This window comes from Panthera pardus, unplaced genomic scaffold (genome assembly GCF_024362965.1).
Source record: "Panthera pardus isolate Hobbes unplaced genomic scaffold, ASM2436296v1 HiC_scaffold_7, whole genome shotgun sequence".
Lineage (NCBI taxonomy): Eukaryota > Metazoa > Chordata > Mammalia > Carnivora > Felidae > Panthera > Panthera pardus.
In genome coordinates this window covers 40,625,123-40,644,133 of record NW_026527002.1, presented here as the reverse complement: position 1 = coordinate 40,644,133, position 19,011 = coordinate 40,625,123, and the positions used below count along the sequence as shown (strand labels likewise).

The 19,011-nt window shown below is 38.4% G+C and overlaps 1 protein-coding gene and 1 pseudogene across 8 annotated transcripts in view; one reads left to right on the top strand and one right to left on the bottom strand.

The window, feature by feature from the left end:
- The window catches only part of LOC109269505 (RAD54 homolog B), a 120,416-nt gene that overhangs the window by 73,980 nt on the left and 27,425 nt on the right, over positions 1–19,011 (top strand). For all 8 annotated transcript variants that reach the window (XM_053896079.1, XM_019453481.2, XM_019453483.2 and 5 more), the window contains 5 exons: positions 772–1,062; positions 4,962–5,137; positions 12,577–12,838; positions 14,600–14,666; positions 14,858–15,058. In XM_053896079.1, the coding sequence (XP_053752054.1) occupies positions 772–1,062; positions 4,962–5,137; positions 12,577–12,838; positions 14,600–14,666; positions 14,858–15,058 (997 nt within the window). The remainder of the gene's footprint in view (positions 1–771; positions 1,063–4,961; positions 5,138–12,576; positions 12,839–14,599; positions 14,667–14,857; positions 15,059–19,011) is intronic.
- LOC109269506 (proteasome subunit beta type-6-like) lies at positions 18,028–18,825 on the bottom strand (annotated as a pseudogene).

The following is a 19,011-nucleotide window of genomic DNA, read 5'->3' as shown; positions in this document are numbered from 1 at the left end:
AAAAAGTACAGTGGTAAAAACTTTGAAACAAACAAAAAGAAGCAAACAAACTGGAAGCAAACATTTCTAATGAACAATGTTGTAATGATTTTGAAAGAATTAGCTGTGCTTTGTGCCAGTAATTTCTTGTAGGTTTAATTTTAGGGTCAATAACTTGTCAAAATATTTGCTTCCAAGAATTTGCTGAGTTAGTTCTTTGTTGATGATTTTAAGACTGTGTACCATGACAGTCTTCACATAAAAGCTTACTTTTAGAATAATTTAATTTGTAGATTGTTGATTGCTGATGGCTCTCAACGGTGCTAATAGCCAAACAAAGATTAGGAGACTGGCTTAATTTAGTTAAATGGTTATGCTGAACATTTAAAGAGATGATGGGTCATCTGGATGGCTCAGTTGGTTAAGCCTGACTTGGGCTCAGGTCATGATCTTTTTTGGGTTCAAGCCCTGCATCGGGCTCTGTGCTGACAGCTCAGAGCCTGGAGTCTGCTTCCCATTCCGTGTCTCTCTCTCTCTCTCTGCCCCTCCCCTGCTTGTGCTCTGTCTCTCTCTTTCAAAAATAAATAAATAAACGTTTAAAATTAAAAAAAATAAATAAAGAGAATATGATTGGTTTTTCTATCCCAAACTCAAACTGAATTTATTCTGTTAAAAAAAAAATCTGAAGGGATGTAATTAGTAAATGGTTTATTGATATAAAATGTTTAATGTTCCTTTTAATTGCAATAATTCTTTGTTTATAACACTTTTAAGTCTGCGATTTTTCCATAGGAAGAAAAGGAGTTAGGAGAGAAAAGAGCAGCTGAACTTACTTGCCTCACTGGACTCTTTATCCTTAGAAGAACCCAAGAAGTCATAAATAAGTATCTTCCACCTAAAATAGAGAATGTAGTCTTTTGCCGACCAGGAGCACTACAGATTGAGCTTTATCGAAAGCTGTTGAATTCTCAGGCTGTCAGACTCTGCCTTCAAGGGTTGTTAGGAAATAGTCCTCATCTAATATGTATAGGAGCTCTTAAAAAGCTGTGCAATCACCCCTGCCTTTTGTTCAACTCTATAAAGGTAAGTAGTATCTGAGACTGTGTCAGAGATGTGAGCTAAGTGTTCTGTGTCATGTGAGTCTAAGAGGGCAAATTGGGCCAACCCCAGGGGTTGCATTTGTGGGTTTTCGAGAAGCTCTCCAGCCTCTCCTATATGTTTCATCTGTACAGCTTATCTGGCTTCTATTTGTTCAGAACATGTCCATACATATAGGACTGAACAAGGAGTGAAATGGATGTGAGGCACTGCATTCTAGAGTTTGCCCCATGCCCTTTGGTATCTTATCTAACTAATACTTTGCTGTGGTCCTCCTTCCTATCTTATATATATGTAGCCAATCAGTTTTGTTTGGTGCAAACAAATAGAAAATTTATCATTGAAAATAATTTAATTTTTTCCCATTATAAAAATAATATATGATACATATTGTATGAAATTTATAAAACTCAGAAAACCAGAAGAAAATTAAAGTCATCTGATTAGACTGTGAATTGGTGTAACTGAAAGATAGTTGGCAATGTGTACCAAAGCTTTAAAACTGTATGTATTTTGTGGCCTAGCAATACTTTTAGGAATTTATTATAAAGAAATAAAGCTCTCTAGCCAGAAAAAAAACCCGTAGTTCGATATTAATAATCTTAGCCAATACTTACTAAGCATATAAATGTACCCAACACTAAATGTTTTTCTAGCATTATTGGTGAGGAAACAGGGACTCAAAGATACGCATATATAATCTAGTTCTAGAGAAACTTAATTTTAATGATGTTATGCTTATTATTTTAAAATCTACTTTTTTCCACTAAATAAATTGAGAGCATTTTCCCAATTAGATACCTTCTCCAAGTATGATTTTTAATGATTATATAGTTGAACTAACCATTTGGATATTTAATAAACATAAGGCAGTTAGAGTATAGTGAGAGTTTTCTGTTTTGGAGTTAGAACTGGGTATCAGTTCCTATTCTACTGCTTACCAGTTCTTTAAGGGCAAATTTTTATTAAAAATTAAAAAAATTTTTTTTTGTATTTTTAATGAGCTGGGGAGGGGAAGAGAGGGAGACAGAGAATCTGAAGCAGGCTTTGTGCTGTCAGCGCAAAGCTGGATGTGGGCCTTGAAGCCATGAACTGTGAGATCATGACCTGAGCCGAAGTCAGATGCTTAACTGACTGAGCCACCCAGGTGCCCCTTTAAGGGCAAATTTAACCATGGTCAAGTTACATCTGTGGGCCTTTATTTTTCTTATTTCCAAAGAAGAGACAATAATAACTTCCTATGAACATACTATTTCATCAAGTTCCTGTGGCAACTTGATGAAATAGCATGGAAACAACCTAGCAGAATGCCTGACCATAGAAATTACACAATAACTATGAAAACTCTATTATCCCCAGCTCATTCTTAACACTGTTTTAGAACAGTTTTTATTCTTTTATTTTTTTCTTTAAACAGTAAAATCATAATTTACAAACAAAACGAAAGAAAACCCATGGATGCTGCATCACGCTTGAGGTCATTAGTTATATACTTGGAAAATGGAGTGTTCTACCAGAATTCTTCAAGTTTATCCTTCAATGAGTTATATTTACATAGTTTATCATAGGAGAAGTCAGCTTTCTATAACTCTGCAGTAAGCAGGATTATAACAATTTATTAATCAACTTTTTAAGAAACAGATTTTATATACAGTGATAAAAATTAAACCCTTTGGGCATGATGCCCAGCAAAAATAGAAGCCAAAAATTCTTCCTTAAAAGGTCGACTTTATCATAGCCCAGAATGCACCAGTTAACTAGTAATAGGCACAAGATACCACAAGCTTCAAAGAGGGTGCATAACTTACAATCTGAGTCTTGTTTGGTAAAGCCTTTCCTCTAACATCATAGCAAATGAGGATCAATAGAAAGTGGCTGAAATGAGCCTTCCACATGTATAAACAACCTTTAAGCAGAGTTTTTTTTTAATAAAGGTATTCCTGTTGAAACTAGGTTTTTTCCCCAAGTTCAGTCAAGGTGATGGGTTTCTTTTCAGGAAATGTGAATGGAATATAACCAAAAGAAGTGTAACTGATAACCAAAGGCTACAGAGAGTCAGAAGAGTGAGTGCCATGACTGGCTGATATGAGAAGTCTAACTGGTAAACTCCCCTGTGATGGAGGTGATTTATCAGGCTGTCACAGAATGAAGATATTATCTATTAGTTGATTCTTAATTAGGGGTATTATGCATTACAATCTGGAAAGCTTTTAAAACTCCATTTGTCTAGACCTCAACACCCATGGACTGATTCAGAAACTCTGAGAGTAGAACCCAAGTATGAGGATTTGGAAAAAGTGACTCCCCAGGTGATTCTGATTACATGTTCCTGGCTAAGAACTTGTGCCATAAGATCACCATTTCCCTTGTATTTTTATTTAATATTCACCAGACAACTTTATGCTAATGATTTGGCTTCCCTTGTGGTTTCATGTGACAGAATGTATAGGCCACTTGGTTTAAACAGGCAAGTCTCCTTTGAAGGTCAATAAATTTATATTCTGACTTTGTTTCTTAATTTGATTAGTATGGCTCATTTGCCTAGAGCTTAAACTTACTCAGTTTCTGAACGTGAAAAGCTGTGGACTAGATCCTGGGTCTGTGGTCTTTTGATGACCTCTCCAAGGTATAGGCATCTTAGCAGACCTAAGCTGAAGCAGCCAGCAACCATCTCTTTCCCCTTGTATATTCCAGTGATATTAGTATCTTAGGTTTCCAAGTATTTTTAATCAAGTAACTTTACCCAACTATTATTATATTTTGGAAATAAGCCAAATATACTTTGTGCCTAGCATCTTACACTACAGGATTCACTGCCTTTAAGTGTTTCTGGAATTATTAAAGAGGGAACACAACACCCATGAAAACATAGGGAAGTATAATAAAGTATATAGTTAACTTCTCAATTAACTAAGGTCAAAGCTGAACTGTATTTTGTAACCATAAAGGTTAAGACTCAGTGCCCCCTTTGCCACCCAAAAAAGAGCTATAAATAATCAAATGGAATTTACATTGGGTCCTTAAGTATCTATAGGATTGGGATAATTGGACAGAAAAATGAGGAAGCATTCCAGGCAGGTGGAGTAGACTGAACAAAGTTTTAAAAACAGTGATAAATCTGGTAAATGTGGAACAAAGTGAGGAGACCAGCCAGTCTCAGAAATTTAACCTAAAAAGTGCTGTAGTTATTAATAAGTATATTTTTAGTTAAGTATTCACATGTCATCTAGGCACTTTTGGAAAAAGAATTTCAAAGGTGCTGATAATCACTTTGGAATAAAAGTATTCTAAAAATCATTGGTAATGTAAACAAAAATATAAGTAAGAATAAATTTCTGTTAACTTATGGCAGAATTATTCCTTCTTGTGGAAGAAATGGCTATGAGAAATTGCTCATAAGAGTGAGTAAACTCTTATGCTTGATTCTGAGTATAACCTGGGAGGTGCTGTGTGAAGCCCAAAATCAGGAAAGAGAAGTAATAGCAGAGGGAAGGAAAGAAGAGAAGAAAGGACATATCAGTGATGAGAGATCTTAGGGTTTTGGAGAGAACAGTTGTATCACTGTACTGTAGTTTCCTCTCTTATTTCTCTGCTGTCCCTCCTCCCCTTCCCAAGGAACATGTGGGCAGTGATGCTGCCCTTGTAGGGTGAAGATCACTTGCACTAGGAGACTGCATTGAATGGCTCTGTAATGAACTCAGTAGGATGCATGTTACCTTTTTCAAAAATGATCACATCGTAACCTATGAAGATTTACGTAATAGTTAACTTGGTCTTTTCAGGTGGCTATTAATCTTCACTTTCCCCCCCATAATTTTAGCATTTCTTTCCCTCCCAGTTAACAAAATAAACATGAGCCAGTTAACAATCATCCTTTTGAATAGGGAAAAGAATGTAGCTCAACGTGGGATGAAAATGAAGAAAGGAGTCTATATGAAGGCTTGGTAAATGTGTTCCCTGCTGATTACAACCCTCTCATGTTTACTGAGGAAGAGTCAGGAAAACTCCAAGTGCTGTTGAAGCTCTTAGCCGTTATCCGTGAACTTCGTCCCACTGAAAAGTAAGAGATCAATTTAATAAACTTGCTTGTAAGTGCTCGTGGAATTTTGGTTTAGACTATAGCCTTACTTCCTCTTCTCCCTCCTTTGGGATCATGGTCTTTATTTAAGAAGAACTGTATCTAAAGGTAGATACATATGTTTACAAAAACCTGGAGACATCTTTTGATATCTAACACCTACTAATTTATTCCTCTCTCTCTTTTAGAATCCTTTCTTCTCTGTCGCTCAAATGTTGATACTTTAATTTTTAAGTTTATTTATTTATTTTGATAGAGACAGAGGGAGTACGAGTGGGGGAGAGGCAGAGAAAGAGGGAGAATCTCAAACAAGCTCCACCCTGTCAGCTCTGTCAGTAGAGCCACCCTGTCAGCAGAGCCCTTGTGCGGCTCGAAATCACAAAATTGAGACAATGACCTGAGCTAAAATCACGAGTTAGATACACAACCAACGGAGCCACTCAGACACCCCAAATGTCAATACTTCTTGGGGTTTCTCCATAGCCTTCTTCTTACTCTAAACAGCCTTCCTTGGTTTCCTCTACTCTCCATTGTTGCAACTCTCACTCATACAGTCTTGATTCCAAGTTTCTATCTCTGGTCCAACTCTGCCTTCTCATTCCCACATCCTTATTTCCTACTGTTTAATGGGCATCTAAATCTCTCTTGATGTCATGTAAGACTTTAAGGTACAGATATCCCCAACAGCTTTATCCTTTAACCTGATCCTTTTTCATCATTCCTTGGCTTGATGAATGGCACCATGATTCATGCAGAAAATCTAGTCATTCTAGACTCACTTTTTTTCTTCTCTCACCCAACATTGTCAGTAACTAAATTCTAGATTGTTATCTCTTAATCTTGGAATATACCTCCTTTCTGGTACCAAGATTTTTGTTTTGACTCTTGTAATTAATGATTTGGGTTATGATGGTCTCTCTCTTTTTTTTTTTTTTAATTTTTTTAACATTTATTTTTGAGACAGGGAGAGACAGAGCATGAACAGGGGAGGGTCAGAGAGAGGGAGACACAGAATATGAAGCAGGCTCCAGGCTCTGAGCTGTCAGCACAGAGCCCGACGCAGGGCTAGAACTCACGGACCGCAAGATCATGACCTGAGCCGCAGTCGGCCGCCTAACCGACTGAGCCACCCAGGCGCCCGTATGATGGTCTCTTATAAACTACTTCCCTCTTTCAACCTCATCACATATCAACATTGCCCTAAATTATATTTCTAAACTACAAATGCTAACATATCACTGTCTTCCGTAAAAGTCCTTCAAAGACTCCTAATTGTCTTCCAGGAATTTCTAAACTCTATGTAGCACATTGGGCAAGACTCTTCGTGACTGGCTAATGCCTCCTTTTCCAGCCTCATTTGCCACCACTTCTTCACACTTAACATGTGGTTCAGTCATACCAAACATCTACCAGACCTGCCATTTGCTCTGCTTCTCACCCTCTGCTTTTACATGTTACAAGCTCTCATGCCTCCACTGCCTTCACTTCTCATTCATCTGACCAGCTTTTTCTCTTCATTAAGACTCCGCTCCATTGCTTTCTCCTCTTGGAAGCCCCCAGCCTCAGATTGAGTTAGATATCCCTCTTCTGTACTCCCTTTGTGTCCTGTACCTACCTCTCCTGGAGCTCTTCTCACATCGTATTAGTTCTCATTTTAGTTCTCTTATATATCAGTATTTGTAATACAGGGACTGTGTCTTAATTATCTTTGTATCAAACTGTGTTTGTGAATTAAGGCAAAAATACATAGAAAAGATTGCAAAATAGTAATTACTTTTAATTGTCAAGGGATCTGGCATAACCTCTTTGGAGCATTTATACTATCATTTGACTTGTGCATATTTTTAGGTTGATTTTTCATAACAATGAAGGAATTAAAATAAGGAAACTTTCTATAAAGTATTTAATACAGTTTGATTAAAATGTTTTATAATATTTCATATGTACAAAAGAACATGTATAATATAGATGTGCAGATTGTGATCTAGTTTAATCTTATGAGTATAAACTTCAACTCAGACTTAACTATTTGCTTTTTTTGTTGTTGTGTTACTGGATCCTTTAAAAATTTTTTTTTTTAACGTTTATTTTATTTTTGAGACAGAGAGAGACAGAGCATGAACGGGGGAGGGGCAGAGAGAGAGGGAGACACAGAATTGGAAGCAGGCTCCAGGCTCTGAGCCATCAGCCCAGAGCCCGACGCGGGGCTCGAACTCACGGACCGTGAGATCGTGACCTGAGCTGAAGTCGGATGCTTAACCGACTGAGCCACCCAGGCGCCCCTCATCTTAACTGTTTCTAAGTGTATTGTTCAGTAGTGGTAGGTTCATTCACATTATTGTGCAGCCAATCTCCAGAACTCTTTTCATCTTGCAAAACTGAGACTGTACCCAGTATATAACAACTCCCCAGGCTTGCCTCCCCCTCGGCTCCTGGGAACTACCCTTCTACTTTCTGTCTCTGTGAATTTGACTACTCTAGGTACCTCATAAAAGTGAAATCATATAGTATATTGTCTTTTTGTGACTTGCTTATTTTACTTAGCTTAACGTTCTCAAGCTTCGTCCGTGTTGTAGCATGTGTTAGAATTTCTTTCTAAGGCTGAATAATATTCCATTGTATGTATTTTCCACATTTGTTTATCCATTCATCTGTTGAAGATCACTTAGGTAGCTTCCACCTTTTGGCTATTGTGAATAATGCTGCTATGAACATGGGTGTACAAATATTCCTTCAATACCCTGCCTTCAGTTCTTTTGGATATATACCCAGAAGTGAAATTGTTGGCTCATTTGGGAATTCTTTTAAAAATTTTTTGAGGAATCACCATACTGTTTTTCTTTTCTTTTTTAAAGTTTATTTATTTTGAGAGAGAGAGAGAAAGAGAGAGAGTGTAAGCAGGGGAGAGGCAGAGAAAGAGGGAGACAGAATCCCAAGCAGGCTCTGCACTGTTAGCATGGAGCCCAGTGCGGGGCTCAAACTCACGAACTGTGAGATCATGACCTGAGCTGAGAAGAGTTGGAGGCTTAAACGACTGAGCCACCCAGGTTCCCCCACACTGCTTTTCATAACATCTACACCATTTTACATTCCCACCAACAGTGCACGAGATTTCTAATTTCTCCACATTCTCACCAACAATGTTATTTTCTGTTTTTTGATAATAGCCATGCTATTGGATGTGTAATGATATCTCATTGTGGTTTTGATTTGCATTTCCCTAATGATTAGTGATGTTGGGCACCTTTTCATATACTCGCTGGCCGTTTCTATGTTTTCACTGGAGAAATGTTTATTCAAGTCCTTTGCCATTTTCTAATTGGGTTGTTTTTTAGGTGTTGAGTGATGGCCCTTTTTTTTTTTTTAATAAAAAACTGAGTGTAGAGGCCAGGCTTTCCAAGGCTGGGCTGCCTATGCACAAAACTTTAAAAAGTTGTAGTGTTTGGTTCCAGGAGTAGTATTACTGTCTTCACTGTGACTACTGTGTTACCATTGACTTGAACCAGATAGTTATATTTTAGGTCTTCTGGGAAGACATCTTCTAGCACATAGGGTGTTTTTGAGTAGGTTAAGATGTGTTAGAACGGGGTGGAGGCATATCTGAGAACTCTTGTCCACCGGGTGACCCTTTTGTGGAATTTAAAAAAAAGAAACTTCAAAATTTAAAACCATTTATTTTCCCTCCTGGTTGTTGCATTCATGCACTAGGCTTCATGGCTTGGTGAGCAGACTTGATACTGCATTCCAGCCCCCCCCCCCCCCCCCCCCCCCCCCGTGCTTCTCTTTGTTGGAGACTCTCCTGCTGGGTACAGCTTGCATTGTACTGTAGACCTGACGCCTTGCCTACACATTTCAGTTGCTTTAGGGGACAGTCTAGTGAACATAAAAATAATAGCCTGTTTCCAAGTGGATGTACTTGTGTGTGGGGGAGCTGCTCGAGACCTCTAAAAGAGGCTTGTCTGAGAGTCCTTACTAAGACAGTCACCTATCCCATCAATCTGCACCTAGCCTTGTAAGGATTTGTTGGGGGAAAATATTAAGCCAGAGTTTTTTTTCCTTCTAGTGAAGTTAGATCAGAAAAAACTATGTTTAGATAATATTATTCATCCCTATAAGGTTGCTAGGTGAACTGGGGGAGACCTCCAGGCCCTCCATCCAGCCTGTCCCAAAACATCACTGCAGTCTCTCAGTCTTGTCACAAGAAAAGAATTCAAGGACAGACCAGACAGCGTGGTTAAGTTGTGCTAGTGAAGAGTTTACTCAAGTGAGAGTACACTCTGGAGAGCGGGTGAACTCAAGGGAGAAGTTTGGGTCTCTCTCTTCTATTGACTGTTGTTAACTGAGGGGTGGGCTATTTATTGTTTGGGGAGAGGATTTCTTTGGGAGGAGGATTTTGTGTCTTTTCCCCCTTACTTGGTCAGGGCCTCTGACCTTCTTTGTTTTGGGCCTGTCTGGTTTGATCTGGCTTTTTGTGACTTTGTTTGTGGAATAGTGCTGGGACAGGTTGCTAACTTTCCTGGTAACTGGCCTTGACTCCCCCTTTGCTGGCTTCCAGGCATCCTGTTAAAGCCTGACTAACTGCCTACTCTAACAATAATAGATGAGAAAGAGGAAGGAAAAATGATTGAAATAGTAGTATAGGGATTATGGTAGATTGCAAAAATGGTCTAAGTTCTTCTCCATGTATCCATGTTCCTTTGCTAGGTAATTGTGAGTGATTTCCCACTCTGACTCTGAGCTGAGCCACATGACTTGCATTGGACCATGCAGTGTTGGCAAATATGGCACAAAAAAGAGACTTGCAAAGATCTTGTGCATTGGGGCTTTTCCTCCTTTGGGTTCCTGGAACCCTTCTGTCACCGTGTGAATAAACCTTGGGTAGCCTGATGAGTAGGTCAGCTAGTCCCCAGTTGACCTGGCAGCTGACTGCAGATGCTTGAGTTTGCCCAGCCACGACCAGCAGAGGAATCTTCTAGCTGAGCCCAGCCTAAATTGCCAATCTACTGTTAAAAAACAAAATTCAACCAAGTAAATTTTAAGATCTAATTGGCTTTATTAAACAATTCCTGAATCAGGCAGCATCCCATCTAGCAAGTAACTACAGAGGAGCTCTCCTGAGCTAAACTAACAAAAATGTTTTCAAGGCCGAGTGTTGGGGGGTGGGGAGAAAGGAATTTATTAGCAAGGAATGCATTGTTTAAGCAGGGTTGCCCTCCTAAGGGGAGCTGAAGGGGTCTATCAGTAAATTTCCTGGTATTGATCAGGAAATTCCATGTTGACTGGTTAAAGGTTACATTCCTTGGGGACTGAAATTGCAATTAGGTTAGTTATCAAGTCTTGTTTACTGACTTGGGGTCTTAACCTAAGTGATGCCATTTTGGGTCTGTGGTTTTCTTTTTAATACTACAGTTTGTAAGCTAAGTAGAAAATAAATGGTTGTTGTTTTAAGCCACTGAATTTTGGGATGGTTTGTTATGTAACAAAAAGTAACTGGTACAAGAAATACAAATATATTGTTGGATTATCTTTCCCTTCTTAGCATAGATATTTAAAATTATAACTGTTAAAGTTTGCTTTATTGTTTTTAGATTTCCAGTGCTAATAATATAAATATATAGGAAAGATTCTTTACCTTATTTTTATTTTTTGCTTTAGCTATTGTAAAAAATACTGTTTTTACTTTTTATATTATTTTATTGTTTTAAAATTTTTATTTTTCAAGGTGTTAAAAAGCTCATTGTAAAGCAACAGCCCCCATTTCCTCTCTGCCTTTGCATCCTGTTTCTCAGTGCAATCCCCAGCTCCCCTAGTGTATTGCCAGATCATGTGCTGTCACTGCTATCTTGTTATATCCACATTTTCATCTCCAGAATTTCTCTCTGGATTTATTTATTTATTTATATTATTATTATTATTATTATTATTATTAAAAATCGTTTTAAATATTTATTTAATTTTGAGAGAGACAGACTGTGAGCAGGGGAGGGGAAGAGAGAGACAGAAACAGAGAATCTGAAGCAGGCTCCAGGCTCTGAGCTGTCAGCACAGAGCCCAACGTGAGGCTTGAACCCACAAACTGTGAGATCATGACCTCACCTGAAGTTGGACTCATAACTGACTGAGCCACCCAGGTGCCCCTGGTGTTTCTTATTTGAGGATATTAATTATGTTCTTAAAATTGTTTCCTGTTTCCTCCATTGCTCTGTTTCATACAGGTTTCTTTTTTTTGTTGTTGTTTATTCATTTTAGTTTCTATTTTTCATGTTGGAACCTTACCTCTAATAGTTGGTGATCCATTCATATTTATGATTGATGTAGTAAGACGTTAATTGAACACTCCATGTGCCTGGGTAGGGCTGGTAGACTGGTGGCCCTCATTGGGTAATTAGACAGTGAGCTGGCTTTTTTATTTGGGGACTCCCTATCTGTGGACCTTTTCTTCAGGGTCATTTAAATCATTCCAGAGGTGAATCTTCCAATACTATCTTTTTGAGGTGGGATGTGAGAAGAAGGCCTGGCTACTGGTGTTCTGGGAGTTGGCAGTAAAAGGGAACTGGGATCGTACATCCAGTATACAGACTTTCATTTTGATTTCTCACTATAACCTTGCCTTCTAGAGTCCCTTGGTTTCAGTTTTCTTTGCGTTACTTTCTCCAAAATATAAACATTCTAGCTGAGAAAGAATAGTCATGGGAATAGAGTTTGGATTCTGTTTACCAGTGCTCTTATAATAGCTGCAGTCTAAACACCTTCCTTCTGAGGTATGTTAAGATTCCTTGATGTGAATAAATTTGTGCTTGTTTCTTATTAGAATCTACCTCCTTGGGCACTTAGGTTTTACATTGTCTGCACTCCTCAGCAGGTCACCATTCCATTCTCTGTTTTCACATATAACTATCTCCTTGCTTTATCAAAGGTAGAGTTATTTCTGTTTCTTGTTCTGATGTTTTTAGGGTGGCTTCAGAGAGGTGAAGAAAGCAGAAAGCAGTATCTTAATACTGGACATCTCTTAGATATTGATTTAAAAATTGAATTTAAGGGATGCCTGGGTGACTCAGTTGGTTAAGTGTCCGACTTTGGCTCAGGTCATGATCTCACAATTCATGAGTTTGAGCCCTGTGTTGGGCTCTGTGCTGACAGCTTGGAACCTGGAGCCTGCTTTGGATTCTGTGTGTCCCTTTCTCTCTGCCCCTCCCCTGCTTTCACTCTGTCTCTGTCTCTGTTTCTCTCTCTCTCAAAAATAAACATAAAAAAAACTAAAAATTGAATTTTAAGGAGAACCTGTGATTTAGTTGTACAAGGTCATTGCTGCATGTTCTATAAATATCACTGATAGTATCACTGTAGTATTTCCTTTCAATTAAAAAAACCTAATACTGCTTTAAAATTATATATAAAGACTCTTTCTTTTTGATTGGCAGGGTGGTGTTGGTGTCCAACTACACACAAACCTTGAATATTCTACAAGAAGTATGCAGGCGTCATGGATATGCTTTTACAAGACTTGATGGACAAACACCAGTCTCTCAAAGACAGCAAATTGTTGATGGCTTTAATAGTAAATACTCTTCTGATTTTATTTTTTTGTTAAGTTCAAAAGCTGGTGGTGTGGGACTTAACCTTATTGGAGGATCTCACTTAATTCTGTATGATATTGATTGGAATCCAGCCACTGATATCCAGGTATGACTATTTATGAATTAAATAAACATTATGGGGTGGCTTGGTGGCTCAGTTAGTTAAGCATCTGACTCTTGATTTTGGCTCAGGTCATGATCTCATGGTTTGTGAGTTCCAGCCCCGCGTTGGGCTCTGCGGTGACAGCAAGGAGCCTGCTTGGGATCTTGGGATTCTCTCTCTCTCCGCCCCTCTTGTGTGCATGCACATACTCTTTCTTTTTCTCTAAACAAACAAATAAATAAACATAAAAAAAAATAAACATTATAGAATGCATACTGGGGAACTAAAGCCTGCCAGGGATATGAAGATGAAGAGGATATATAATTGCTGCATATTGAGCCCTTACTTTCGATCAGGCACTCTGCTAGGTGCTTTACATCTGTTTAATGTTCACAATAATCCTGCAAATGTGGATATTATTAACCTGTTTTACAGATAAAGATATGGAAGCTTATTCTGGGCCACATAGCTTAGAAGAGGCAGAGCCAGGATTCAGACCCAAACCTGTATTTCTCTGTTCTCTACTCTACTGCACAGTTGGGTCTTCAGGATGCTCATGACCATCAGGGAAAGAAAATAAAGTATTATAGATGCTCTGATCAGTGTTTGTGCAGGGTGTAGTAAAGATATTAAGTTAACTGATTTAGGAAAATATTTCAGAAGCAGCTTTTGTTTTCTTCGGAATACAGTCTATCTTCACATATTTTCAGATTTCTACCTACAGTTTGCACTCACTTAGTGTCTATGTTGGGGGACTCGAAGACAGCCCTCAGGTTCAGTGGTTACTAGAAGGACTCACAGAACCCAGAAAAACAGCTATACTCATAGTTACGGTTTATTACAGTGAAAGGAAACAGACTAAAATCAGTAAAGGTAAAAGACACATGGGGAGTTCAGGAGAGATGAGGCACAAGCCTCCAGTTGTCCTCTCCCACTGACGTTGTATGTACAACACTTAATTCTCCTAGCACTGATGAGTGACAACACATATTGGAGTATTGCCATCCAGAGCAGTTCGCTCAAGTCTTGGTGTCCAGAGATTTTGTTGGAGGTCAGACATGTAGGCATGGAGTACCAGTGTGGCTGGCCTAAGTTGCTCAGTCTCCAACCCCACCACAGGTCAAACTGGTCTATAGCCCACACCTGAGTCAAATTGTTGGTAAAAACTATCTTCTGTGGCCCAAGGCCTTAGGTAAACTAAGATGCTCTAATCAGGCAGGAATTGACAAGGGCTTAGAGTTTATCTCCCAGGAGCTGGTTGAAAGTGAGACATTTCTTTGGAATGTGTGGGATTTGAACACCAACTGTTTACACTATCATTGATACGTTGTGAAACCACAGGAATCTACCCAGAGCCTGAACTGATTGCAGGTATCTTAGGGATTCATAAGCTACTTGGAATGAGAATAAACCCTCCATGCCCATGCTATACTTGGTTCTTTGAGTTCTTGCTGTCCAAATTCGCTGTCCTGTTCTTTGAGGCAGATAGATCCCCTCACTGTTGTGTGACAACTCTGCAGCTTTTTTACAGTACGATAGTGAGTGTTCATCCCTACCTTTCTTTCCAGGAAAAGAGTATGAAGTGGAGAATGCTTGGGTATGCGTGGGCTTTGTTTTCTGAAGCTATAAGTGAAATCTAGAATTCCTAATCTTACATATGTTAAGATAAGCATATGCTTATCTTGTTAGTATAAGCAATATGCTTATGTGGACAGGGCTACTGGTTTCCACTGTACTCTCAGAATTTTCATCTGTTTTCTATAGGCAATGTCTAGAGTATGGAGAGATGGTCAGAAACATCCTGTACATATTTACAGACTCCTAACCACAGGTAATAACCCTTCAGTATGACAAAAAATGTAGTCTTTTGAAGAGTTAAAACAATTTTTTTTTGCTCAGTCTGTACTTTGATATCAGAAATATTGTTATTTTGTTAAACAGTATGCTAATAAACATGTTTTACCCTACAAAAATAACAGACTTAAAGATCTGAAGGAAATCTAATCAATGTTTTCTCTTTAGGTACAATAGAAGAAAAGATTTATCAGAGACAAATCAGTAAGCAAGATCTTTCAGGGGCAGTTGTAGACGTAACCAAGACCTCTGAACATATCCAGTTCTCAGTAGAGGAGCTTAAAAATTTGTTTACATTACATGAAAGTTCACATTGTGTTACCCATGACCTGCTTGACTGTGAATGTACAGGAGACAAAGATCATACAGGTTAGTTGTATTTTAATTCTGTTATGATGGTAAAGTTAATTTATCTCTCTTTAGCAGTTGAAAACATTTAAATACAGAATAACTGAAATATTTACCATTTGCGTTTATTACTTTTCTTTTTTTTCTCAGGTCATAGGGCACCTGCCAGATGAATATTTGAGAAAATATTAATTAGAACCTTATTAGTTGTCTCAATTTAGCGTCTTCTGAATTAGTTGTTAAATGTTTAACTTGTTTAGGAAAATCTTTCAAGTCCTGGTATAATGACTTCAGAGTTACAAAAAATGTTTTTAATCCTTATTTCTATTTCCTAAAAAACATACTTGACAGAATAATCCTACTGGGTTTTTTTTTGGTTTAGAGCTTATTTATAATGTGGTCATACCTTCTGAGGCAGTTAGCATGGGCCACCATACTTCTCAGTACTTGACAGACTCCCAGTGCTGCTTAAGTGAGCCTGAGAATGTCAGCCCTTCAGAGTTGACACTGTTCAGATAGGAACTGGATAAGGAGTAGGACTTGAGCAAGCAATATCCAGTGGTTTGAAGTCCCTTGGTAAATTGTGTTGAAAAGGTTTAAGAAATTAGACTGTACAAGACTGACATGGAAGAATTATATTTTATGTAAGTCAACATTTGATTCTCTCTCTTGTATGCTTTTTCTATTTTAATAATTTCTGCTTATTTTCTCTTCATTTTTCCTTGTATTTACTCTGTTTTTTTTTTTTTTTTTTTTTCTTATTTTTCAAGTGGAGTGCTTAGCTTGATGATTTTAAGTCTTCTTTTCTAACATGGGTATTTAAGGCTGTAAATTTTCCTCTCGGCTAAATCTCGTAATTTTGATATGTAGTCTTTTTATTATTCAGTTCTAAATGTTTCATATTTTCCACCGTGATTTCTGCTTTGACTCATGTGTTGTATAAAAGTATGTTTTAAATGTATTTTAGTTTTTGTTATTGTGTTCCGGCTACTGCAATGTAGTCAGATAGATATATGGTCTGTGAGATATGATTCTTTGGTAACTATAATGATGTGTGTGGCCTGGTATGTGGTCACTTTGTAAATGTTTCTTGTGTGCATGAAAACCATGTATATTCTCTTAATTACGTAGTTTAGAGTTGTGCCATGTTAGTCAAATTTTCTGTTAAAATCAATTTTATCTTGTTTTACAGATTTAAAAGTTAAGTATTTTAACTTATAAATTGTTAATATATTTACATGGTCAAGTATTTAAATATATAAAATGTATATATGAAAACTCTATGATACCCTTGTCTGCCTAATTTCTAGCCCCTATCCCATAACCATTATTAGCTTTTTGTGTGTCCTTCTAGATATATTTTTATGTTCATGCAAATAACTCTGAATATATATTCTTGTCCAGTTTTCCTACCAATAAAGGGTAGCGTAGTAAATAGATATAGGTCTGTACCTTTTTCACTTAATAGTATATCTTGAAATCTTTCCATATCATTCCAGAAGGTTTCCTTATTCTTTTTTTCCCTTATATAATTCTCCATTTTACTTGTCCCCCACAGGTATCATTAGGTATAATTACGGGTATAATTAGGTATATCAATTAGGTTCTTTCCACTCAGTGTATATCTTTATTCATACATCTTTTTCCATATGTTCAAGTATATCTATAAGGTAAATTATCAGTGCTGTTGGGTCAGAAAATATGTACATTTATAATTTTATTTTATTTTGCTTTATTATTATTTTTTTTAATGTTTATTATTTTTGAGAGAGAGAGAGCACACAAGCAGCAGAGGAGGAGCAGAAGAAGAAGGAGACAGAGGATTCAAAGCAGGCTCTGTGCTGACAGCAGAGATCCTAATATGGGGCTTGAACTCACAAACCGTGAGATCATGACCTAAACTGAAGTTAGACACTAAACCAACTGAACCACCCAGGCGCCCTATTGTCTTTTCATGTTCTGCTTATTCCAACAAAGGCCTACTAGTGGTTAACTCTCAATCTTTGATTTCTCAAAGTATATTTGTTTTTTTTCTCTCTCTCAAATGCTGTCTTTGCTAGGTGTACAATTCTAGTCAGTAGGGTGTTTTTGTTTTTATTTTGTCAGTACTTTGAAGGTATTATCCTACTGTCTTCTAGATTCTTAATGTTGTCATCTCTTAAGACCTCAATGATTTTTGACATTGACAGGATTTAGATATTAAGGAAAGACAGTTTTAAGCGTGATGAAATTTTAAAAGAAGTCTTTATCTTTTAGAAATGTGAAGTGAAATATTTACAGTTGAAATGATATGTACAGTTGAAATGATATGTACTATGTATTGATTTCATAATAATAAGGAAGTAGAGAAAGCCTAAATAAAACAGGATTGGCTATTGATGGTTACTGAAGGTGGGGTGCATAATAAATCTTTAGGTTCTTCATTTCTGTCTTGTCAACTTTTTCTTTTTTATTGTTTGTTTATTTTTGAGAGAGAGAGAGAGAGAGAGAGAGAGCGAACGAATGGGGGGGGGAGCGGCAAAGAGACAGTGAGGCACAGAATCTGAAGCAGGCTCCAGCTTCTAAGCTGTCAGCACAGAGCCCGATGGAGGGCTCGAACTCATAAACTGCAAGACATGACCTGAGCCGAAGTTGGACGCTTAACCAACTGAGCCACTCAGGCGCCCCTATCTTGTCAACTTTTATATATATTTGAAATTTCCTGTAAATAAAATGCTTTTTTTAAAAAAAAAAATGTTTAGTTTTGAGACAGTGTGAGTGGGGGGGGTGGTGCAGAGAGAGAAGGGGACAGAGGATCCAAAACAGGCTCCACGCTGATGGCAGTGAGCCTGATGTGGGGCTTGGACTCAAGAACCATGAGAATATGACCTGAGCCAAAGTCACATGCTCAACCATCTGAGCCATCCAGGTGCCCCCATAAATAAAATGTTTAAAAAAAACCCTTTCAGTAGCTTCCATTACTCTTAAAGATAGAGATTATAAAATCTCCATTTTTTTTTTCTTTTTGACAAAGTGTTTATTGAATTTAATGTGGCTATGGGGTGTCTCTTACTGTATCCTAGAATTCTAGGAATCAGGGAGGCAGTAACGTGGCAATGGTGAATTTGGGAATCTGGTCCCCCAAAAGTACCTGCCGCTCCACCCCTAACTCCTGGATGGCTGCTAGGCGGATCACACCTCTGCTGGAGCCATCCTGTTCCATGGCTGAAGTGAGGGCATTGGCAGACACTCTTCCTTGGTCATGCCTTCCCGGTAGGTAGTGTCGACATAGTCCTAGATATAGGAGCTCCCAGAGCCCCCAATGGCAAAGGACTGCCTTACCATCATACCCCCCCAGGGGCACCGAGTACACCTGGCCTCCTTCTTGGGGGTCCCAGCCTGCAGTGATGATTCCTGCCATCAATTCTTCCCGGTATAGGTAACACATCTCCTTAAAGAGGCTGGCGGCTGTGTACAGCAGCGGAGGCTCATTTAGCTCAATGCTGTGGAAACCAAGCTGATACGTGACAGCATCAGCTACTGCCTGGGTATCTGCTGCTGAGCGTGAGTGGCAGCAGAAGATACGGTCATGGATAGGGGTCAGCTTGTCAGTCACTCGATTGGCAATGTAGGACCCAGTGGTAGTTCTGGAGTCGGCTTCGAGAACCACGCCCCCTTCAAATTGTATGGCCACAATAGTGGTCCCTGTGGAGACTTCCTGGCTTTCCCAGTCGGGAGCAATAGCCTCGGGACCCAGGGCTGGGACAGACCCCGCTCCTCCACCGGATTCTAAGGTGGCCGCCATCTTCCTCCTCTAAAATCTTCATTTTAATTAAAGTTTTTTTTTTTTTTTTTAATTTTTAACATTTATTTATGTTTGAGAGAGGGAGAGAGATTGCAAGCAGGGAAAGGTCAGAGAGAGAGGGAGACACAGAATCCAAAGCAGGCTCCAGGCTCCAATCTGTCAGCACAGAGCCCAGTGTGGGGCTCAAACC